This window comes from Schistocerca cancellata, chromosome 12, assembly GCF_023864275.1.
Source record: "Schistocerca cancellata isolate TAMUIC-IGC-003103 chromosome 12, iqSchCanc2.1, whole genome shotgun sequence".
Taxonomy (NCBI): Eukaryota; Metazoa; Arthropoda; class Insecta; order Orthoptera; family Acrididae; genus Schistocerca; species Schistocerca cancellata.
The window spans coordinates 21,125,443-21,151,128 of record NC_064637.1 but is presented as its reverse complement, the minus strand read 5'-3'; the positions used below and the strand labels follow the sequence as shown (position 1 = coordinate 21,151,128).

The 25,686-nt window shown below is 39.5% G+C and overlaps 3 protein-coding genes across 4 annotated transcripts in view; 2 read left to right on the top strand and 1 right to left on the bottom strand.

The window, feature by feature from the left end:
- LOC126109579 (coiled-coil domain-containing protein 144A-like) overlaps positions 1-1,677 on the top strand; it is a 343,757-nt gene extending 342,080 nt beyond the window's left edge. For both annotated transcript variants that reach the window (XM_049914612.1, XM_049914613.1), the window contains exon 10: positions 1,446-1,677. In XM_049914612.1, coding sequence (XP_049770569.1) covers positions 1,446-1,572 — 127 coding nt within the window. In that variant the 3' untranslated portion in view covers positions 1,573-1,677. The remainder of the gene's footprint in view (positions 1-1,445) is intronic.
- The window catches only part of LOC126109576 (uncharacterized), a 558,983-nt gene extending 557,216 nt beyond the window's left edge, over positions 1-1,767 (top strand). The window contains exon 11 of the transcript XR_007523689.1: positions 1,699-1,767. The gene's annotated coding sequence lies outside the window, so the exon portion shown is untranslated. The remainder of the gene's footprint in view (positions 1-1,698) is intronic.
- The window catches only part of LOC126109584 (uncharacterized), a 239,864-nt gene that overhangs the window by 92,398 nt on the left and 121,780 nt on the right, over positions 1-25,686 (bottom strand). The gene's annotated exons all lie outside the window — the stretch shown is intronic.

The following is a 25,686-nucleotide window of genomic DNA, read 5'->3' as shown; positions in this document are numbered from 1 at the left end:
TGTGTTAGTTGACACTTCTGGCTTTGTATTTGCTTTCCTGAAATAGGAGTGCTCAATGTCACACACATTCACTGTTGCCAAACTGCCACAGCAATTGGTTCATTTCCAAGTGCTTGTCTGGCTTTCTTTCTTGACGATGTTTTCAGATCCCGAATCCTGAGTCTGGCCCTCTTGTTTTGTATTTCAGTATACCTGATACACAAGGCGCAATTCAGCGTTACATATACAGTTTTTATAATCCTAGAGACGAGCTTATGTTAGACGAGCTTCGCATGACATTGCATGAAGCAGAATTTTAATCTATTTGCACTTGTTTTTCTTCCTATTATTCCCTTTTCATTGAAATCTGCTTGTGCTGTCTATAACCTGCAACTGAGTGCCAAACAGGACTGCTCAATGGTTGGTAATACGGCAGCTGGTGTAGGCAGTGAGAGGATGGTTTCAGATAATCAGTCAGAGAGAGAACTTAAAATTTGCTTTTAGCACTGCAACTGAAGTTTTTCGGTCTCAGAGTTTGCTTGTAGAGGTTAACTCTAATAGCCGTGAAAAAAGTGATTGTGATTTTTTACTTCTGCTGTAGATTGTTGACTGCCACTTTGTTGGCTACATTGCAAATCATTAGGTTTTGTTTAGTTTAGGACACAAGTTTAAATTCAGGGCTGTACAATGATCCTTCTGGCGCAATTAAGTCGTGTGTCACTTAAAATCGGCTGTGGACAGATCATCTCCTATTGCTGTCTTATCTCGTGCCAACCGCTTCAGACATTGCTCTACATTACACAATAACAGCATTCGAGAAGCGAGCCCGCCGTGTTTCTGTGCCGCCTGTAACAGAGCGGTAGCCGGCAACAGATGTGGCAAAACTGTAGCAGCAAGTGACAGACGTCAACTATTGAGTAATTGTGATCGGAGCATAGTCGTCTGTAGAGCACTGACAACATGGAGGTACTGTGTACGTGCGGAAAGCAGGTGCACCAAGTCAGTTGCAACTGTCAGTGATCTCCTCTCGCGACTCCACTGTAGTTGATTACTGTGAAATTTGGTCGATTTTCCTCACCGAACATGAATATGTATCCATCTTAAGTGCTTATGCATTCGTACTTGTTATTCATTATAGGAATTAGATAGTGTTTAGACTTAATGGACATGTTAATCTACTGACAGTCTGTTTGAAACAGTAGATGAATGTTATCAGTTTATTAAATATGATTCCCTTTCTAGTGAACTGACTATCCAATAAAAAATTCATGTACATGTGAGTTAATGCCTGATCTTATTTGTCCTTATTGTTACATGTGTAGCTGGATATCAGTGTCATAAGTCTCTTTCTGCCAGTGATGTCCTGTGAATCTGTGCTTGTAGTTCTTTGCTGATTGTATCACTTACATCCACTGTCTGTTGCTGTGGGTAATCAACACAAAAAGCACTTTATTTCTATATTTTAGGTGGCAACAACCATTTGAGACAGGTGTTCCAGAAGATATGGTTGTAAATGGAAAGAACATATTGCAGCATACAGCTCACTGGGATCGTGTAACAGCTTTCGTGGAAAGAAAGCAAATGAAGGAATAAGTTGTGGGGAAATCATATTTGAAAATTAGGATTTACAAATTTATTTATAGATAACATCATATTGTTTTAATACTTGACAAAAGCTATGTTGCTCTGTTAACTTGCAAGAACCTGGTTGAGTTATAGGTTTTTACACGTTTATCTGTGCAATATGTAAATTAAAATAAACTACTTTCTTCATATACTACTACAAAGTAATGGTCTTTGCAATGCACCGATGCACAACTGTGATTTCATATATGTAAGTATCTGAGTATGTGGCACTGCCTGTGTATGCAACCCCCCCCCCCCCCAACCGATTATGCTCCCACCCCTCTCCGTCCATCTGTCGCCTCCACCTCGTCCATGTCTGCCCCCTCCCTTCCCTCTATGGTACATTCAGCAGCAAATGTGAATACTGTCTGCTAAATGTGTTGGTAATAGAGTTAGCAGCAAAGTAGTAATAAATTTAAACATCATCCCTGATGTGACATTTTAACTGCATGAACTGCAAAATGTACTATGTGATAACTTTTTTCGTCTCGTAATTTTGTGAGGGCTGCAAGTCAGAAAAAAATTGAGTAACGGTTTGAAATTAAGGATAAAGTTGGTTGCAAGTCACTAAGTACTCCCGTTGGCAAATACTGGATAGCAATCATAGTAGCTACATGCTATGCAACAAATAGTTTGGAAGTATGGATTAAACACATCGAAGATTGTATAAGCACTGTATTCGTTTCTTTCAATTTTATCAAGTAGCACAAATTGATTAACACAAGCATTTTCTCAAAAATGATAAAGTTCTAAAGTGAAAGAGTAAATACTTCCCCTAATTCACGTAAGGTTCTTAAAGTCGGTAAGTATCTTGTACTGTAAACTTTGTAAATAAGGCTTGTCCTTCCTCAGGACTTGAGCTATCTTGTTATCAAGTTTTATGAAATCTGTTCAGCTATTTAGTTATAATAAATTTAAACGTCATGCATGATGTGACCATTTTTCCATCTCAATGTGTATGGCATTTTACTCCTGAACTGTAATAGGTAGGTGGTTCTTACCCACACAGCAATTGTTGCCTGACAGTAAGGGACGTGTGTACCAAATTTGGTTGAAACTGATCCAGTGGTTTAGGAGATGTGGAATATACATATGTGTATACATAAGTTTTTGTAATATGGATGGATTATCTAAAGTTTAAAACTTTAGAGGTTGTAACTTTTCCCCGTCAAATAAATTGATAGGCTCAGCAGAACAAAACTTTGAAACTCTCTGTAACTGTTTCACTAAAATTTTGGATGGTGTAAGAGCTGAAGTGCTAAACCACTTGATTTCACCAACTGTATTAAAGAGAATTTCAAATGACCATTGTTGTTTTTCTGACTACTGTGTAATATGAAAAAAATTAGTATCCTGATAAATTTTTAATTGTAATGTGAAGATAATTGGTTCAAAATTGTTCAAATGGCTCTGAGCACTATGGGACTTAACAAAATAATTGAGAGACTTTCTAATGTAATGAAACAACTGTTTATCCTAAACATGAATACAACAGTAGCGCTGGTCGATTTTGCCAATGTGGCCTCTCTGTCTGTAACAAGTAAGTATACTCACCATTTTTCAGAATTTGTAATAATAATATGGAAGTTACAAAATTCCTCAGTTTGAAAATAACAGTTACAATAAAATTTTTTTGTGTCGTCTCATTCTCACGGTAGGCACATACCGTGGGAAGCAAGGAGGGGATATTGTTTGGTGGCCGGTATCCTCTTCTATAATACAAACTGTGTGCAAGTATTAGTTGGGTTCTTTACTCAAAAGAATAGAAAATTACTCAACTCAAGATAGTCCAGGTGTTGTGGTACAAGCTCTCCATAGTAGTCCACATTAGCCTCGCTGCTGGTGACGTGAAAGTACGCTATATACACTGCTCTGGTCACTAGGTAGAGGCTGAGCTAAGTCAGTTTCTTTTCCAGAAAGGCATTTTCAGTGGAAAACACTATATATACTTTCACTAACGAAATATTAAATGCTCTGAATAACTGGAAGTCACCCGTTGGGATTTTTTGTGATCTCTCAAAGGCTTTTGATTGTGTAAATCATGGAATACTTCCAGATAAGCTCAAGTACTGTGGTATGAATGGGACAGCGCTCAAATAGTTTAAATCATACCTAACTGGAAGAGTGCAGAAAGTTGAAATAAGCAGTTCACATAATATGCAGAAAAACTGGTGGTTCCTCAAACTGGGGAACAATCAAGAATGGGGCGCCGCAAGGTTCGGTCTTGGGTCCTCTGCTGTTCTTAATATATTTAATGACTTTCCATTCTATATTCATGAAGATGCGGAGCTGATACTTCTGCCGATGATACAAGTATAGCTATCGCACGCAACAGACAAGAATTAAGTGGTGAAATTGTAAACGATGTTTTTCAGAAAATCATGGTTCTCTGCAAATGGGGTCTCATTAAACTTTGGCAAAACATAGTACATACAGTTCCACACAGTAAATGGAATGACACCATTAATAAATATAGACTTTCATCGGAAATCTGTAGCTAAGGTAGAATATTTAAAATTTCTAGGTGTATTCATTGATGAGGGGTTGAACTAGAAAACACACACACTGAAGATCTGCTGAAACGTTTGAGTTCAGCTACTTACGCTATTAGGGTCATTGCAAATTTTGGGGATATACATCTTACCACGCCTATTTTCATTCTTTGCTTTTGTATGGCATCATATTCTGGGGTAACTCATAATTGAGTAAAAGAGTGTTCATTGCACAAAAGCGTGTAATCAGAATAATTGTTGGAGCTCATCCAAGATCATCCTGCAGACACTTACTTAAAGAGCTAGAGATCTTCACTGTACGCTTACAATATATAGTGTGTGTGTGTGTGTGTGTGTGTGTGTGTGTGTGTGTGTGTGTGTGTGTGTGTGTGTGTGCGCGCGCACACTTCTGTGTTGGTAGATAAAGATTCTCAATGCATGGGACGGATTTAATAGGTGTGTGCATGTAATTTTTAGCATTGCCGCCAACTGAGAAAGGATTATCTTGTTTGTCCTGAAGATCTACTGCAGATTCACCTTTAATTTTTTCAAAGTTGAATTGTCAGTTAATATCACAGCATGCATGTAATACAAATCCGCTCCCGGGATTGGAATGACTCCTTACCCTCTCCCTTAAAACCCACATCCTTTCGTCTTTCCCTCTCCTTCCCTCTTTCCAGATGAAGCAACCGTTTGTTGCGAAAGCTTGAATTTTGTGCGTATGTTTGTGTTTGTTTGTATGTCTATCGACGTTGGGACCTTGCTTGTACAATTAATAAGAAAAATTAGTTTTTGTTGACACTGAGAAGACCAGAAAAGTTAAAATGAAGAGTTGGAACATATTTTCCATTGACTAGAGAAATTAAGTCATTATTTTTGTTAGATATTTCTGTTGATATTTTGGAGGCTTGCACAGCTTTCCAGTAACAAATGATTTTCTATTTTCTAGCAGATTATATTTTTGTATTTCATGAATATCTCCTCAGTTTACTCTGCCTTTCATGGTTTGACTCAATTTTCTTTCTGTCGACTTCTCTTTGGAATATTTTTGCGGCTTGATAATCTTCACTAAAAAAATTTTACAATTACTTGAAGTGGTCTTCATGAATCATGAACTGTTTTAAATTTTCAACAGGATTTTTTAAGATCTCTGTTCATCATGAAATGCTTCTCTAGTTTACTCAAAAGGTTTTTAAAATCAGTGAAATCGTATGATGATGCAAAGACATCATGAAATTGTGGATTTGTCTTCATGCTTGTAATCTACTGAACAGTGATGTGAAACAGACATTGCTTCCTCACTTCATGTCCATTTCATTTGGCAAATATACTCATCTCCATTTCTTGTATGCTCTTTCATGAAGTATTTAGTTTTTTAAAGGAGAGAATTGTCTGAGTAAAATATAAAGTCTGCAGAATCTCCTACATGTGAATTGACCATCTTTACAATAAATTTGTACATGGGTGTTGAAATTTCCCTTCACTTCCATCTTCCACGTGCCACATACAGCAAGTTCCTTGTTTCACTTTATAGTCAAATATTGTGATATTGTAAGTTCTGCAAACTCACTTGAATCTGTGTTGGCCACAAAGATTTATTGAATTTAATTTTGAATACTTTTTTAAATGTAGAGAGATTAGCATTGTCTCCATAGATAACTGCTATAGTTCTTCCTCCTATAAACTTGTGCGACTTCTGTGTTGGTAGATAACGATTCTCAATGCATGGGACTGATTTAATAGGTGTGTGCATGTAATTTTTAGCATTGCCGCCAACTGAGAAAGGATTATCTTGTTTGTCCTGAAGATCTACTGCAGATTCACCTTTAATTTTTTCAAAGTTGAATTGTCAGTTAATATCACAGCATGCATGTAATACAAACTTTGACACTCAGTTGTTGTCCGTTATTTCAAAAATATAAACAAGGGTTATCCTTTGTCTTTCTTAGGATACTTCTACTGATGTTTTATTTCAACAGTAGGGCCTACGATATATTCATGTTTGCTTGGACAAATCCTCGGTCTTCCAGTAATTAGAAACCATCAATATTCTGCCCTCTTCTGTAAACAATTTTGAATACAGTTTTACGTGGTTGGCTTAATACTTTTTATATACAAGAACTCTTGGTCTGAAATATTTAATGAACTTTATATATGCTTATGTTTGGAAGGATGGTTTTCTTCTTTCCCTTAGTGTTTACATAATATTTGGCGGCCCAGTTTTTGTCATCATTGATACTAGTTGGAACGAAAAGTTGATCACAATCCATGTGACAGTTCTCTTTCAATAGTTGATGCTCAGAAGTAAAAAAAAAAGTTAATGCATTCTGTACTTTTCAGTGGAATCTTGATAGGAGCTCAGTGATTTTAGTCTGCTGTGCATCCTTTTATTGTCACTGTGGTCTCCAAATGAATTGTATTCTTCTTCTGCTGTTGATATATTGGTACACTGAAAGTCGAAATCAGGATCTCCTATTTTGTAATCAGTATTAAAGACTTCTTGGATACTGTTTGGTTGGAAGTGTGTTACTTCATTTCAGTATTTGTCAGTGATATGGCAGAAATTCTTTTCTCAAAAGAATAGAGTTCTGCTCAGTTACGAATTGCAAGTACTGAGCATATTCATAATTGAATAGAAGACAAAATTCCACCCTATCAACCTGCTTAATAAAATTAAAGCAAGCATGCTTAACAAAACTTTCAATGTTTTCATCTTTTTCTTTCATCTTAAGCAGTCAATCTGGTTCTTGATGGTCCTCAGTGTTTTGTCCTTGGAAATTAAAACCATTTTTTCAGCCTCTTTTGTAAGGCGTGGGATTGTTGATATGCGTTACGTCTAAAAATGTGAAGAAAGAAAAATAAAAGGAACGTTTCTGTGCGGCAAGTAACATACTTTTGCCTTCCAATTGTAGACACAAAGTTCAAATGGTGTCTCAGCAAGATTATTTGTAGTATCTAACAGTTCTGGGAACATAGTAGTTCACCGTGATGACAAAGGAGGTTGAAACATAATATGTATGAGTGTAGTTTGGTGCAAATTGCATTATTATCTGAGCTTTGGATCACGAAATTTAAATTTCTGTTAAGCACAGGAATCAAAATTTCCTGTAGCACGCAATGTCTAAAGGCATCCAGTAGAGTCGAACAAATGGGTCCAAAGAAACAACTAAGGAGATGGTCTTTCGTGGTTCACTTCTGTCACGTCTGGTCTCATTCCGTGGAACATTGTTCACAGTTCACTTCAGCTAGTCTCGTTCTCTTGCCTCGATCTCACTTGACTGGTTTTGCTCTTTTTTTGTATAGTCACTCATTTGATTTCAATTTTTTTAAATTATGTACTTTATACAAAAATTAACTTGTATGTAATACATATATATTTTTCTGGTAACATGAAGAGAATTCTACATATCTCTCATTTTGATGGACTGCAGAACAACAATTATCAGAGGAAAGTTGTTTTATGTTGACCAATTAAGCGAGCAGCCATTGCTTTTTATTTCATATGTTCTTTCGTTTGTTTGATTTGGCAACTAGTTTTTAAAATAACTTTAATAATTTTTTTAACTGTAGTGTAAAAATGTTTAATGTAAACTTCCAATTTTCACATTATTTCTAAAAATGAAACATGACACTTAATGAGGCTCTTATTTTTCAAGCTGAGCCAGGTAATTTACTACTTTTAATTCAGTAACTAGGTGTAGAATGTTAGCAACTTGACACTGAAGAATCTGCCTGAAGCAAGATCAACACATTTCCTCTATCAACCTAGATTGGCAGCCAGGGTATTACACATCAAGGATGATGCTGTAGAAAGTATGTATTGGTCTGCCAAAGTAATTATACCTGAGGTGGCCTTTGAAGCGCTGGTAAAGGGGGGGGGGGGGATGGGAAAGGAAGAATCAATGGTGGAATATAGGAGAGAAATTGGTGAAAATGAAAAAGGAGGCTTATAATAAATAGCTCAGCACTTGGCTTGATGAAGTCCATAAAACATACGAAGCTAAATAGAAAGAAGCACAAAGGGCCATTACTAAAGCATAAAATGAGGTGTGCTGAAAGTCAGAGAGGATATAAACAAAAACTTAGATGGTAGTAGGGCAAGCAGAGTGTGAAAGGTGGTGGTGGTTCGAAAAGTGCTGAGATTCCTCTGATAAGCTTAGGAGTGGGTTAAGTATTACCAAGCGCTGCTCACAGAGAAAAGAAACCAATTTATACAAGACATGTTAAACTTGATAGAAGAAGATAAATATCCATGTCCACGACAGATAACCTCGCAAGAAATTTGTAAAGCTGTGAAAAATGGGAAAGCACTGGGGTCAATTGGAATAAAGCTATAAATAATAAAGGGAGCTCCTAGGGTTGTGTATGATATCCTTGCCGAGTTGAATTATTGGCATGATAAATGAACCTGACACTTGATAGCCAAAGTTCCAGGCCTTCCTCCACAAATCCTCTTACAGATGTTTTAAAACTTAGAAAAAAATACTTAAGTCTGACATTCTGCCAGGAAGTACAAATTTTCGATGCACAATTTCATGTACATAAAAAGTACTACGACCATCGTCTGCACATTCGACCGCAACCGTCGCTTGATGGGTTTTCGTGTCATATCAGTAACACCAACTCTCATCACCTGTAATGTCGTTGTTCAAAAAGTTTTAATTACTTTCTCTGTTTTCAAGTCCTGACACACATTCATGCGCTTTTTTATTTATTTATTTTTTTTTTCGTGTGGGAATGCGCGACAAATTTAGTGGCAACATGTCACGTGTGCAAATCCTCACTCAAAATACGCTGGTTACCCTAGGTAAGTGATGGAGTGGGAACTTTTCAAAATATGGTATCTCGTAAATGACTCGCACTAGAATCCTTCAACAAACACCACTGAAACTCCAATTTACTCTACTTTTAGTTTGTTGGTGTCAATGTTCGTTGTTCCATTCAAAAAAAGTGTGTGTTTGTACGAAAAATACACTACCAAGAATTATTACAGACACTCTACGAGCTAACAATACAAGCCTCTGACTAGCAATCCGTTCTGTGGATATCGCACATCAATAGCACTTTCCATTTCTGCAATGTTTGCGGTCCAAGTTTCATATAATTCACTCTGTGTAAATTAAATTTTCTGTGTGCTTCGTATGTTATAACGGTTGAAAAATATCTTGTAAGGGGGCCGGTTGTACAACGCCCGGTTAAGGTTAGCTAACCACGGTATAACTTTGACAGCGCGTTGTACGCATGGAGGTGGAATAAGGGGAGATGCCGCTACAGACTTCCACTGTACGTTGTTTTGAAGCCAGTGGGTGGGGCCTGCCGCCATCTTGGATCCCCCAAAACAAAAGCAGACGAGTGTTTACAATTGCTTCTTGTTCGCTATTTCTGTCATGTGCACGCGATATTTATTTTATATAGTAAATGTTACACCTGTTTTAGTGAACAACACAGCATAAGGAACGCAACTTTAAACGTTTTTCTGGTCTTAAATGCGTATTCGATACAGTAATACGACACGAAAATATGACGGTTCTGTCCTCAGTACTGTAATTCCTTTTTGTTTATACACTTAGAATAACTATGGAAAGCGTGATTTCGTAATCCATTTGAATTCACTTTCATTGTGTTTGTGTCGATGATTGATAAAGCCAGAACTCCAAAAGCAATGATTGATAGTTCAGAAGCACCGATTTGTAATCGTTGCATTTTCAAGTCAAATGCAAATTTTAAATGTCCAAATTTGCAAGAAACTTATCTTATTTCCTTTGAAGTCCCATAGATGTATGCAGGGAAGATATAAACAAGCCAGCTGTCACGTCAACAAAGTGAAAGATTCGTTAAATTACGATGGAAAAGAACGGAATTTAAGATTGTCAGGCCCATTGCAGTTTACACATCTGCATGGTTTTTAAATTGTACCTACCAAGTGACATTCGGTGTGGCAAATAACAGCAATTTACAGGATAACACAACACTGTGATTAATGTCATTATCTAAATTGCCTGGACTTAGATAGGGAGCTTTGCTTTAACAAATATGTAACCCTTTAAGTACTTATAATTTAACCACTGTAACAGGTGTTCCACACATTTTACTGAAGATTTAATTAACTACATGTAGTTACATTACATTTATATTAAATTATCGCATTTTAAAACATTAGTCCCCATTTCCAGGATATTTCTTGCCAGGACTTTTCAGTTACTTGGGAATAACCAAATAATGAAAACCAAGCTCACCTCCAGAGAGCTCTTTGCGTAGGATTGATACGAAATCTAAAGTCAAATCATAGAAATAAAACCATACTGTACAAATTTACAGTGCATCAGAATTTCAAGTACTACATATAAGAAAATAACGCTTAAATATGTCCACTTACGAATGAAATGTGATTTGTTTAAACTTTAGATTGCAATTAGAACGATTAGTACACCCGTAAGCGATGTAGCAGTCATTTTTTTTTATCAAAACACTTTACGACTACACGGAATCAAACCACCAGAAGCGAATGCTTTGGGGTAGCTAACATGGCGGATCTTCACTTGGGTTTGCTTCAAGTTTGCGACGTCATGACAACTCCTCTTGCCGGCCGTGTGGTTCTAGGCGCTCCAGTCCGGAGCTGCTCTTCTGCTACGGTCGCAGGTTCAAATCCTGCCTCGGGCATGGATGTGTGTGATGTCCTTAGGTTAGTTAGGTTTAAGTAGTTCTAAGTTCTAGGGGACTGATGATGACCACAGCAGTTGAGTCCCGTAGTGCTCAGAGCCATTTGAACAACTCCTCTTATTTTTACCTCCATGGTTGTACGATGCCTTTCTATTCTCTGGTTTGTTAACCCTGGAATAGCGATCTCGTTCAGTTAAGTTGGTAACAGTGGGAGAACACTCAGGGTATTTTCGCGCGTTTTTGAAGTTTATTTACGTCTAGTCATCTGCAAAAAGAGCTCGATTAAAATGAGTGAAAAAATGATCGAGAGCCCAAAACTATTCCCTGGAAGATATATTAAAGCTTGTCGATATCGTTCACGATTTCAGAAGCATAATAGAGAACAAGAAAACGCATGCAGTATCATGTAGTGAAAAGGTCAGTCAAAACATTTAACTAAGCTTGTGATGTGTGTATAATGAAATATCTCTTGAAACTGGTTAAATGATTGAGTATTCGTTGTTTGACTAATAAGATATCTTTCCAAATTTCAGAACAAAGCATGGGAGAAAGTATGCGATCTCTATAATTAACGATCATCATCATCATGCAGAACCAGTGATCAGCTGCGACAGAAATATGACACGCTAAAGAAAGAGACCAGAAAATATTGTGCTGCATTAAGGCAGCATAGGCTCCAGATTGGCGGTGGACCTTTTGTCGAACATAAATTTGTAATTGTGTATACAAAAAAACACAATTTAATTAAACTTTCTTCAGATGGCCGCACTAGTCATTTTGATTCTGACGCAACGTTTCTATGTAAGAATATTCCGTCCAATATGGTAGATGATGAATTTTTCGTAGGCAGATAATGTAGTAACTATTTTGAAAGGCAAGCAGCTTTTTGAAATAATGAACGTCATGTCATCTTTTCAGAGACCACCAACAACACAGGCGTCATGGAGTTTAATTTAGAAATTAACATCTGGAATGGAATTTTTTAAATACATTGTGTAATTACTGTGTTATAAAATCTGCAGTGTTTGTTAATCTTGATGATCAGCTGTTTGACCACTGCAGATTTTATAATGATAACACAGTAATTACACAACGTATTTTTCAACCATCCGTGTGTATTACTTTTCTTCCTTCATGATGGTTGAAAAAACCGAATGTACTAGAGAATAAAGTTACAATGTACAGCTGATGGCAAGAAAATGCATTGTTTCAAATACATAACAGCTGTTGACAGCTACCTTATCTCCATCCATCTGGAAGTCATATAAAGTATATACAGATAAACTGAAGGAGAGGTCGAGATGTTTTCAGATGGGCTGGTGTGGATAATACTAATGTTGAGGAACACAACAGCTATGTTCCATAGTTTCCTGATAATATTACTGTGTTCAACGTGGCTTGAGTAAGCGCAAATACACTCCTGGAAATGGAAAAAAGAACACATTGACACCGGTGTGTCAGACCCACCATACTTGCTCCGGACACTGCGAGAGGGCTGTACAAGCAATGATCACATGCACGGCACAGCGGACACACCAGGAACCGCGGTGTTGGCCGTCGAATAGCGCTAGCTGCGCAGCATTTGTGCACCGCCGCCGTCAGTGTCAGCCAGTTTGCCGTGGCATACGGAGCTCCATCGCAGTCTTTAACACTGGTAGCATGCCGCGACAGTGTGGACGTGAACCGTATGTGCAGTTGACGGACTTTGAGCGAGGGCATATAGTGGGCATGCGGGAGGCCGGGTGGACGTACCGACGAATTGCTCAACACGTGGGGCGTGAGGTCTCCACAGTACATCGATGTTGTCGCCAGTGGTCGGCGGAAGGTGCACGTGCCCGTCGACCTGGGACCGGACCGCAGCGATGCACGGATGCACGCCAAGACCGTAGGATCCTACGCAGTGCCGTAGGGGACTGCACCGCCACTTCCCAGAAAATTAGGGACACTGTTGCTCCTGGGGTATCGGCGAGGACCATTCGCAACCGTCTCCATGAAGCTGGGCTACGGTCCCGCACACCGTTAGGCCGTCTTCCGCTCATGCCCCAACATCGTGCAGCCCGCCTCCAGTGGTGTCGCGACAGGCGTGAATGGAGGGACGAATGGAGACGTGTCGTCTTCAGCGATGAGTCGCTTCTGCCTTGGTGCCAATGATGGTCGTATGCGTGTTTGGCGCCGTGCAGGTGAGCGCCACAATCAGGACTGCATACGACCGAGGCACACAGGGCCAACACCCGGCATCATGGTGTGGGGAGCGATCTCCTACACTGGCCGTACACCACTGGTGATCGTCGAGGGGACACTGAATAGTGCACGGTACATCCAAACCGTCATCGAACCCATCGTTCTACCATTCCTAGACCGGCAAGGGAACTTGCTGTTCCAACAGGACAACGCACGTCCGCATGTATCCCGTGCCACCCAACGTGCTCTAGAAGGTGTAAGTCAACTACCCAGCAAGATCTCTGGATCTGTCCCCCATTGAGCATGTTTGGGACTGGATGAAGCGTCGTCTCACGCGGTCTGCACGTCCAGCACGAACGCTGGTCCAACTGAGGCGCCAGGTGGAAATGGCATGGCAAGCCGTTCCACAGGACTACATCCAGCATCTCTACGATCGTCTCCATGGGAGAATAGCAGCCTGCATTGCTGCGAAAGGTGGATATACACTGTACTAGTGCCGACATTGTGGATGCTCTGTTGCCTGTGTCTATGTGCCTGTGGTTCTGTCAGTGTGATCATGTGATGTATCTGACCCCAGGAATGTGTCAATAAAGTTTCCCCTTCCTGGGACAATGAATTCACGGTGTTCTTACTTCAATTTCCAGGAGTGTAGTTCAGACATCAGTGAAGAATGGTGGGATTCAATGTTTTTGCTCTGAAGCAAAAATGGGCCTCTCATCCAAATATATTCACTAAAGGCTGAATTTTTTCTTATTAACTTATAAATAAATAAATAAATAAAAAGTTCTGCGACTGCTATGGTGTTTACAAAAAGGATCATTTCCAATAGAAAACAGTGTATCAATATTGACGTCATGTCTGAAATTGGGACACTAGCGTTTTATCAAAGCGTTTTGCAACATGAGAATTTACAGTTTTTGTTAAAACTGCCATACAAATAGTACCCATAAGTGGTGTGGATTTTCGATTTCGTTAAGTCTATTATGGGACTGTCTTCTAAATAAAACGAGTCAATCCTTTCTACTACTGCAACAACTGTAACACACGCCAGATATGCAAGACTATTTTGGCACGAATAGTCGTTTTAATGTGCCTAATTTAGAGAAATAACACAATGGAATTCATGAAGTACGGAAAGGAAATACATTTTACACAATTTAACAATATTATCTTAGAAAACAGAGAAATAGTTTCACCTGTCCACCCTATGTTCCCAGTTTCTGATGTACAAGATTGAAAAGACGAAGCACGGCTTCCTTTGACAAGCGAAATCTGCATATAAATTCTGAGTCGTCGAATTCATCAAAATAATTCGGGCGGTGTCTCACTTTCTGCTCCTTCCTCATTGTTATGAACACTTCAGCCAAAAAATCGTCACCGCTGTCTGAATCTATGGGTGTTCCTGCACTCTTTAAAACTTATTCCGTGGTTAAGCTCGCTAACCGGCCAGAAATCACCGCCTAAGCCATCCCCGAGTTTATTCTCAGGTTAGGCGTTAGCCCGGGTTCGTACAAGGCGTTTCTCGCCCTATTCCGGGGTTAGAGCTTAACCGGCTGCTAACTGGGTGTTGTACAACCGCCCCAAGGTGCGCAGTTACTGCGAAAAACAGTTCAGGAAAGCCAAAACAGGGTAATATCATTTGATCATATTCTGTCATCAATGAGTGATGCTGTACTGCAACTTAGCGGGACCACGAAATGTTACGAAGCGATACTAGTTTCATGTATTTTGCTGTTTTCGTATTATAATGCCATTTTAAGGCAACTCTTAGTACGATTTGTTTTACTCACATGTCAGTTAATAACATAGCGATAGTAAAAACCTTCAGGACAACGTAAGGTGAAAGAAAATATCGTGTGTTCATCACAAAGCAATGAATAGGCTAAGAGCTGTGGGCCGATGGTAGTTTCACGTCCTGCTAATACCTGTTTTCCGTCTTCATATTTGTAATAGATTCTGGGACTTTGTTGATATTGTAGTATGAATATGTTCTGAAATATTAGATTTGTGCTCTCTTAGGAATGAACTAATAAACGTGAAACTGCAAAGGCTTTTAAGAATATTTGGTTGTTGCGAGTTATGAAGGTGCAGTTAAGCCAGAAGCTAAGAGGACAGTTAACAGTTTACATGCCAGTGGACCTCTTTTCATCTAACTCAACAGGTGGCACAGAGCACACCTAACTGACTTTCTTTCTTACTTTCCTTTCTTTCTTACTTTCCTTTCTTTCTTACTTTCCTTTCTTTCTTACTTTCCTTTCTTTCTTACTTTCCTTTCTTTCTTACTTTCCTTTCTTTCTTACTTTCCTTTCTTTCTTACTTTCCTTTCTTTCTTACTTTCCTTTCTTTCTTACTTTCCTTTCTTTCTTACTTTCCTTTCTTTCTTACTTTCCTTTCTTTCTTACTTTCCTTTCTTTCTTACTTTCCTTTCTTTCTTACTTTCCTTTCTTTCTTACTTTCCTTTCTTTCTTACTTTCCTTTCTTTCTTACTTTCCTTTCTTTCTTACTTTCCTTTCTTTCTTACTTTCCTTTCCCTTCCTTCCTTCCTTCCTTCCTTCGCTTTCCTTCCCTTTCTTCTGATTTCAAAAATGTTAGCCAATGAGCAACGAATTATGACATCTGCGAGATGCAGATGTGATGTTTAATGGAGATATAATAATGGTGCACAGTGCTACAGACATAAGCCAGATTCACGCACGAATCTAATGTGGCGTCACAGCTTGTAGCTTGGTGTAGTGGCATCGTGAGCTACCGTTCACACAGGACGCCACAAATTCTACGTGGTTGCACAGCTTGCAATGCGACATCAACTGAAATGATACGCGCGGGTATGAACGTTATATTGCCTTAGCGCTGCGACGAGTTAAATAAAAGGACGACGAAATCCGAATGCCGGATCTGAAAATAGATTCCGCATGGGAATAAATCAGGGGGGGGGGGGGGGGGAACAAAAAGGCATTTATAAAAGAAATAATTCTCATAGATTTAAATGCTGTCTGCAGTGACAACATAACAGCTGACATGTAAATATAATTTGCAGACACGCAAATTTTCCAGGATTTTACACTCTATTTATTCGTTGATATAGGTATTTTGAGTAACTAAATTTTGGTTTAACAGCTGCGACATGACACACTACAGCTTTTTCCTCCATATAATTCACAATTTACCCAATGTCTGGCTTTACAAATTACGAAGTTTTTGTGACTCGCTTTTCTGGCTACATGTTCTCTCTCTCTCTCTCTCTCTCTCTCTCTCTCTCTAAAAAATGTATCACTCAAATATTGGTTTATACTTTCCATTTTTTACAGAAACAAAATAAAACACGCGAAAATCGAATGGAGTAAAATAGCAATTACTACACGATAACTGCGACAGAATGCTCGTGTTTCGAAACACTGCCACCAGGGCGCAGTGGTAGTAGGAAAGTGGCGCAACAAAGTATATTCAAGCTGAACTTCTTGTGGCGTGACAAAAGTTGTGTGGCTGAAGTTGCGCCACTAAAAACTGGGAGCTCCAACTGGCAACTGCAATGGTTTTCTTGGGCGTATAAATGCAGCTACATGCTGTACATTACTTTAATGGGGGAAACCACATCAGGAGGCAGTTGGACACTGATTTTTTGGGTGGGAAGAATTAATTAGAATTTAATCAAATTTTGACATTTAATTTATACAGTATTTCGAACAGTTTTTGTGATTTTTTTTAAATAATTTCAGCTAAAAATAAGTTATGCTGTGCTGTCTGCTGAAGGTTGTGAGTGTAGTTCTCCAATTGTGTGCAGTGTACCCATTCCAATTTTCATCTGAAATCGAAAAGGTTTTGATTTTACATTAATAACTTATTTTCTATGAATACGAACCTCCACACAGGTGAACATAATGAAAATTAAAAATTTTGCTGTAGTTGGAACAATTTACTTCGATTTTCACCTCTAATTATGCAAAGAAAAGTACCCTTAAATCGTATCATCTGACAAGTTGATTTATATAATACGTAATTTTATAAAGAATCATACTATAAATTTTCATAATGATCGCTTCTATACTTTGAGTTAGACTGCACGCAAATGTGATGTCATTTCGAGAAAAACGCATTCGAAAAATACATTCTAGCAAACTGGAAATTCAAGGAAATTAACAATAACATAAAATTCTTACCGATTAATCTGAGATTCCAGCTCCATATAGTAATCCTTCTTCTTCATAGCCGGCCGAAGTAGCCGAGCAGTTCTAGGCACTGCAGTCTGGAACCGCAAGACCGCTATGGTCGCAGGTTCGAATCCTGCCTCGGGCATGGATATGTGTGATGTCCTTAGGTTAGTTAGGTTTAACTAGTTCTAAGTTCTAGGGGATTAATGACCTCAGAAGTTGAGTCCCATAGTGCTCAGAGCCATGAGGCTGGTGCTATGGGGAGGTGCGATGGGGAGGTTCCCTTGTAAGTACTGTTGTGTATGTGCTAAATGTTTTGACTAGAAAATTTAATAGTGCTATTGTGAATAATAAAAATCCAGAAAGAAATTTTAAGACTTTTTCTAGTCTTAAATCCATATTTGATCCTGCACTAAGACACATTTCGCTTTGTTAATGTAACTTTCTTTTCATTATAAGTGTCGAATAACAAGGAAGAGAAGTATGTGATACGATAAGTTTACTTCCACAATCCAGCATTTTCCTTAATATGGTTTACCAAAGCTGATGCTCAGTTTATGCCCTCTTGCCAAAAGTGGTGAGATCTTATTTCGCTTTATTTGGCCAGTTTCCAATCTTCCCTTCTCACAGAGTTCATCCAGGGAGCTTTTCGAGATGAACTGATTTTAAGTCTAAAGCCAAGTGACAAAAACAAAACTGCTACATTAAAACGACACAGCGCAGCCAAATTTCATGTATATAAAAGAAAATAACGCTTGGAAAAAGTCCACTCACTATTGAAATGTAATTAATTTGCACTTTAGACTATAACGAGCATTATTAGTACACCAGTAAATGCTGCAAGCAGGCATTTTCAATCAACACATTTCCCCAAAGAGCCAATGTTTGGGTGACTACCATGGTGGATGTCAGCTTAAACTTTTTGACATATCTACAATATTCCTTATTATATCTTCATGGATCTCTAATATCCAGGCCACTGAACAAGACTGTTCCTGCAACAAAACACAGGAAGTGACATAATACACAATCGTTAGCACATCAAGTTGAAGGTATTGTGGGTATTTGGGTATTATCTTCGAAAATGAAATTTTTGGCGGTTATCAAGGTCTGTGTTCGTTACTGTTTTCATCAAGATTCCTACATGTTGCACCAAACTGTTGTACCAACTCAGCAAAAGGCATCAAGCTATACAGAATTTTAAATGAGGAAAACAGGAACGCGAAATGGTTGCAAATTTGTTCTAAAGAGAAATGGAATTGCGCTGTACAAGTAAAGCTATGAGAGATACGTTGTTCAAATAAATGACTGCAACTAGAATATCGTACTTTTCTATAGAATACAAATACATAAGATTTAATTAAGCTACATTCTCAACTCGAAATTAAGAGAGATTATGGGTGTTTCCAGCTTTTTCGCAGCCTTGCTTTCGAACAAATGGTGTTAAATTTGCTGAAAATAAAATTTTAACTTCCATGAAGTTAAATTATATAACTACAGGAACTTAACAGTAAATGTGTTGTCATGTAGAGCATAGTACAAAATTTCACTGCTGTATCTTCAAAAGTGTGAATAAGCTGCACCTTTTAAATAATATGTGTTTTCAATGAGTGTCCTCACTTAAGAGAACTCTTTGAAATGTCACATACTTTTTTTCATCATGGTGTTGTGTAATCTGTTCGAAATGCTCACTCCAAAGTCATTTCTACTCTATGGAATCGACCATGGAGGTATAATCTGAGTTGTTGTGTCACAAACCTGAAGGTGACATCTGCCATGCCAGTTGTTTTGAACATTAGATTCTGGTGGAAGTGTTTTGATCAAAAATGCCGGACTGCGTCGTTTATGAATGAACTAATTGTTCTAATTATAGTCTAAACTGTGAAGGTCTCACATTTCTTTCTTAAGAGAGGACATTCATAAAACTGACCGAAAATATAATGGACTAGAAGAACTCAAAATTTCAGTAATTAAATCGCATCTGAAGTACCTGAAAAACAACTGTGTGATGCGACTTTCATGCCACACTCGCTTTTTGAAGCAACACTTTAATACTAGCTCAGTGAACAATAATTCCAAGGACTACCTTCAAGCATTCTATGGCTATCTAGTTGCTGTGATAATATCCTTTGGTTCTATAAATGGTGCATTACTCTTTCCTTCATCTTAGGAATAATAACAAACCAGCTGCTTTGTTTATGAAGAAGAAATTCCTGTTTTGGCTTACGCTACTGATGGATTTCATCCAGAATTGCAACTTATGATGGAGCTCTTGTTTTTAATAGGGGGAATGTAGGGAAGCTGAAGGTATTAGTTCTTGAAGTTATTTTTGTTCTGCCATTGTAACCACAAAAATGCGTGATCTTTTTTTACCTCAATAAAGCAAAACGTTTCTGGTGAAAAAAATCACGCATTTTTGTAGTTGCAATGACAGAAAAAAAATACCATGAAGAATTTTAAACAACTATGGCCACACAAATAAAGAATTTGAAGGTATTAGAGAGAATGTGCTTTAAGATAGGAAATTTCACTCAAGACATATTGAAAAAAAACATTTACAGCGCCACTCTGTAGCTAAAACGTAGATGAGATCTGGTAAGGCAAAGAAAACAGAAAATAAGAAATCAAAACAGAGGTCTTGAAGGGAAAGAGGATCCTGAGTACAAATTGGCGTCCGTCTGAAGAGCTGACCTAAGAAAAAATTACATATTGCATTTCCAGAAAATTAACTTTTTAGTGTTTACATACCTTTTCCTCCTAATATATGGTTACAATTATGAAATTTTGTACACTTATTTCTACAAATCCACTAAATGTTGTTTACAATTGACTCCATCCGAACAGACCTCGGAAGGCCAGATGGCACCAACTGGCCGCTGTGTCATCCAAGAGTGCTCGACAGACCTGGCCAGACAGCCATTCAAATTCTAGCCAAATCTGATATTGCTTAACCTCTGTGATCTGATGGGAACCACCATTACTGATGCCACAAGACCATTGGCTGTTATATTATACTCACTAATTATTAAAATTCTCCTGTTTGATACATTAAAAAAACCTCAATGAGATTAAGCTGCTAAAATTTTGTAGAAATCTATTGAATGGTGTGAGGAAAAGGTACTTATATTATTTACTGAAAATAAAATTTTTAAATCCTATAAAAAAGATAATTATATATAATCCAAACAACATAACAGTAAATATATTAATTTCATGTGAAGCATGGTACAAAATTTAAGTACCATATCTTGAAAATTGTGGATTTGATGCATATTAACATAGTTTGTGTTTTTCATGAACATCCTCCCTTAAGTGGACTCATTTAAGCATCACACACTTCTCTTATTGGTTATCCGAAATATATAACAAAAACGACGCGAAATACATCTTATTACTGAATCAAATATGGAATCGACCATACAGTAGAAATATTTCTGGAGTGAGCATTCAGAGTCACAGGCCAATATTGTGTTGTCAACATACGTTGGTACCATGTTTATGTGGTTTTGGAATAGTGTTGGTTTGCCTGTAAAGTTTCCAGTACATTTAGAATATCATTACATCACTAGTACAGACTGATTCCCTTCGTAAGTGATGATATTTGGTACAGGCATGTTTTAGACACCATAAAAATTTGTATTCGATACCCAGAAAAACTAGCTTCTTCACTTTGAATATAAAAAATCAGACCCATTTTTTTGTTTTTCAGACAAGTTTCATAGCTCAATTTACCTGTTTTTTTTTATTTGCGTTACAGTCAGCGCTAATTTTCAGATTGATATGGCATCATTTTCCTGTTGCCGAAGCTGTCCTAATAATCTATAGCTTTGTAGGCGTTGTAAAACGAGTAGATGGTAGCACACTGCCTTTGAAAGTGTCCTGGAAAACATAGTTTGGCAAATTTTAGTGACTATACCATCCATTACATTATATTTGTGTATTTACTTTTCTCTTTTTTTATGGTCTCGCATAAGCTGACTGGTAACTGTTCGACACTTTTTAGCGCAATTTTTGTATAAGCTGCCATTAAATTATGGAATAAGTAATGTATACCATTATACACACCTCAAAAAAAAAAATCTTCCATCACCTCGGTCCCGAGAGTTGCGGAACATGAACCGAAAATTGGAATAGAGATCATCATAAACATTTTCGCCCTTTTTATTGCTCATGAAAACCACACATTGCATGTTGTACCACCATACAGCGAGACCTTCGGAGGTGATGGTCCAGATTGCTGTACACACTGGTACCTCTAATATCCTGTAGCGCGTCCTCTTGCATTGATGCATCCTGTATTCGTCGTGTCATACTATCCACAAGTTCATCAAGGCACTGTTGATTCAGATTGTCCCACTCGCTAATGGCGATTCGATGTAGAACCTTCAGAGTGGCTGGTGGGTCATGTCATCCATAAACAGCCCTTTTCAATCTATAGCAGGCATGTTCGATAGGATTCATTATCCTGAAGGAAGTCATTCACAAGATGTGCTTGAGGGGGCCTGAATTGTCGTCCATGAAGACGAATGCCACGCCAATAAGCTGCCGATAGGGTCGCACTATCGGTCGGAGGAGAGCATTCACGTATCGTACAGCCATTACGGCAGCCACCAGCAGCGTACGTTGGTCCCACATAATGCCACCCGAAAACAGCAGGGAACCTCCACCTTGCTGCACTTGCTGGACAGTGTGTCTAAGGTATTCAGCCTGACCGGGTTGCCTCCAAACACATCTCCGAAGATTGTCTTGTTGAAGGCACATGTGACACTCATCAGTGGAGAGAACGTGATGCCAATACTGAGCTGTCCATTCGGCATGTTGTTGGACCCTTCTCTACCGCACTGCATGGTGTCGTGGTTGCAAAGATGGACCTCGCCATGGACATCGGGAGTGAAGTAGGGCATAATGCAGCCTATTGTGCACAGTTTGAGTCGTAACACGATGTTCTGTGGCTTCACAAAACGCATTATTCAACAATGTGGCGTTGCTGTCAGGGATTATCCGAGCCATAATCTGTAGGTATCTACATCCACATCCATACCCCGCAAGCCACCTGACGGTGTGTGGCGGAGGGTACCTTCAGTACCTCTATCGGTTCTCCCTTCTATTCCAGTCTCGTATTGTTCGTGGAAAGAAGGATTGTCGGTATGCCTCTGTGTGGGCTCTAATCTCTCTGATTTTATCCTCATGGTCTCTTTGCGAGATATACGTAGGAGGGAGCAATATACTGCTTGACTCTTCGGTGAAGGTATGTTCTCGAAACTTTGACAAAAGCCCGTACCGAGCTACTGAGGGTCTCTCCTGCAGAGTCTTCCACTGGAGTTTATCTATCATCTCCGTAACGCTTTCGCGATTACCAAATGATCCTGTAACGAAGCGCGCTGCTCTCCGTTGGATCTTCTCTATGTCTTGTATCAACCCTATCTGGTACGGATCCCACACTGCTGAGCAATATTCAAGCAGTGGGCGAACAAGCGTACTGCAACCTACTTCCTTTGTTTTCGGATTGCATTTCCTTAGGATTCTTCCAATGAATCTCATTCTGGCATCTGCTTTACCAACAATCAACATTATATGATCATTCCATTTTAAATCACTCCTAATGCGTACTCCCAGATAATTTATGGTATTAACTGCTTCCAGTTGCTGACCTGCTATTTTGTAGTTAAATGATAAAGGATCTATCTTTCTTTGTATTCGCAGCACATTACACTTGTCTACATTGAGATTCAGTTGCCATTCCCTGCACCATGCGTCAATTCGCTGCAGATCCTCCTGCATTTCAGTACAATTTTCCATTGTTACAACCTCTTGATACACCACAGCATCATCTGCAAAAAGCCTCAGTGAACCTCCGATGTCATCGACCAGGTCATTTATGTATATTGCGAACAGCAACGGTCCTATGACACTCCCCTGCGGCACACCTGAAATTACTCTTACTTCGGAAGACTTCTCTCCATTGAGAATAACATGCTGCGTCCTGTTATCTAGGAACTCCTCAATCCAATCACACAATTGGTCTGATAGTCCATATGCTCTTACTTTGTTCAATAAACGACTGTGGGGAACTGTATCGAACGCCTTGCGGAAGTCAAGAAACACGGCATCTACCTGGGAACCCGTGTCTATGGCCCTCTGAGTCTCGTGGACGAATAGCGCGAGCTGGGTTTCACATGACCGTCTTTTTCGAAACCCATGCTGATTCCTACAGAGTAGATTTCTAGTCTCCAGAAAAGTCATTATACTCGAACACAATACGTGTTCCAAAATTCTACAACTGATCGACGTTAGAGATATAGGTCTATAGTTCTGCACATCTGTTCGACGTCCCTTCTTGAAAACGGGGATGACCTGTGCCCTTTTCCAATCCTTTGGAACGCTACGCTCTTCTAGAGACCTACGGTACACCGCTGCAAGAAGGGGGGCAAGTTCCTTCGCGTACTCTGTGTAAAATTGAACTGGTATCCCATCAGGTCCAGAGGCCTTTCCTCTTTTGAGCGATTTTAATTGTTTCTCTATCCCTCTGTCGTCTATTTCGATATCTACCATTTTGTCATCTGTGCGACAATCTAGAGAAGGAACTACAGTGCAATCTTCCTCTGTGAAACAACTTTGGAAAAAGACATTTAGTATCTCGGCCTTTAGTCTGTCATCCTCTGTTTCAGTACCATTTTGGTCACAGAGTGTCTGGACATTTTGTTTTGATCCACCTACCGCTTTGACATAAGACCAAAATTTCTTAGGATTTTCTGCCAAGTCAGTACATAGAATTTTACTTTCGAATTCATTGAACGCCTCTCGCATAGCTCTCTTCACACTACATTTCGCTTCGCGTAATTTTTGTTTGTCTGCAAGGCTTTGGCTATGTTTATGTTTGCTGTGAAGTTCCCTTTGCTTCCGCAGCAGTTTTCTAACTCGGTTGTTGAACCACGGTGGCTCTTTTCCATCTCTTACGATCTTGCTTGGCACATACTCATCTAACGCATATTGTACGATGGTTTTGAACTTTGTCCATTGATCCTCAACACTATCAGTACTTGAGACAAAACTTTTGTGTTGAGCCAACAGGTACTCTGAAATCTGCTTTTTGTCACTTTTTCTAAACAGAAAAATCTCCCTACCCTTTTTAATATTCCTATTTACGGCTGAAATCATCGATGCCGTAACCGCTTTATGATCACTGATTCCCTGTTCTGTGTTAACTTTTTCAAATAGTTCGGGTCTGTTTGTCACCAGAAGGTCTAATATGTTATCGCCACGAGTCGGTTCTCTGTTTAACTGCTCAAGGTAGTTTTCAGATAAAGCACTTAAAAAAATTTCACTGGATTCTTTGTCCCTGCCACCCGTTATGAACGTCTGAGTCTCCCAGTCTATATCGGGCAAATTAAAATCTCCACCCAGAACTATAACATGGTGGGGAAATCTACTCGAAATATTTTCCAAATTATCCTTCAGGTGCTCAGCCACAACAGCTGCTGAGCCAGGGGGCCTATAGAGACATCAAATTACCATGTCTGAGCCTGCTTTAACCGCGACCTTCACCCAAATCATTTCACATTTCGGATCTCCGTCAATTTCCTTCGATACTATTGCACTTCTTACCGCTATAAACACGCCTCCCCCTTCACTGTTCAGCCTGTCTCTGCAGTATACATTCCAATATGAGTTTAGGATTTCATTACTGTTTACGTCTGGTTTCAGCCAACTTTCTGTCCCTAGTACTATATGGGCGTTGTGATCGTTTATTAATGAGAGCAGTTCTGGGACCTTTCTATAGACGCTCCTGCAGTTTACTATTAGCACATTAATATTGTTATTCCCTGTTGCATTTTGCCTACTCCTATCTTGCCGCGTCTCAGGAGGCGTCTTGTCGGGCCTAGGGAGGGGATTCTCTAACCTAAAAAACCCCCATGTGCACTCCACACGTACTCTGCTACCCTTGTAGCCGTTTCCGGCGTGTAGTGCACGCCTGACCTATTCAAGGGGACCCTACATTTCTCCACCCGATAGCAGAGGTCGAGAAATTTGCACCCCAGATCTCCGCAGAATCGTCTGAGCCTCTGGTTTAAGCCTTCCACTCGGCTCCAAACCAGAGGACCGCGATCGGTTCTGGGAACGATACTACAAATAGTTAGCTCTGATTCCACCCCGCGAGCGAGGCTTTCCGCCTTCACCAATTCCGCCAACCGCCTGTACGAACTGAGGATGACCTCTGAACCCAGACAGCAGGAGTCATTGGTGCCGACATGAGCAACAATTTGCAGTCGGGTGCACCCAGTGCTCTCTATCGCCGCCGGTAGGGCCTCCTCCACATCTCGGATGAGACCCCCCGGCAAGCAGACAGAGTGAACACTGGCCTTCTTCCCCGACCTTCTCGCTATTTCCCTAAGGGGCTCCATCACCCGCCTAACGTTGGAGCTCCCAATAACTAATAAACCCCTCCCCCCGTGTGCCTGCTCGGACCTTGCTGAAGGAGCAGCCACATGTCCCCTCACAGGCAGAGCGGGCGATGCCACACGGCCAGCCTCCACATTGACCTTCCGCCTCGTGCGCCGCGAACGCCGCTGAACCCGCCACTCCCCTTGGGGAGAGGGTGG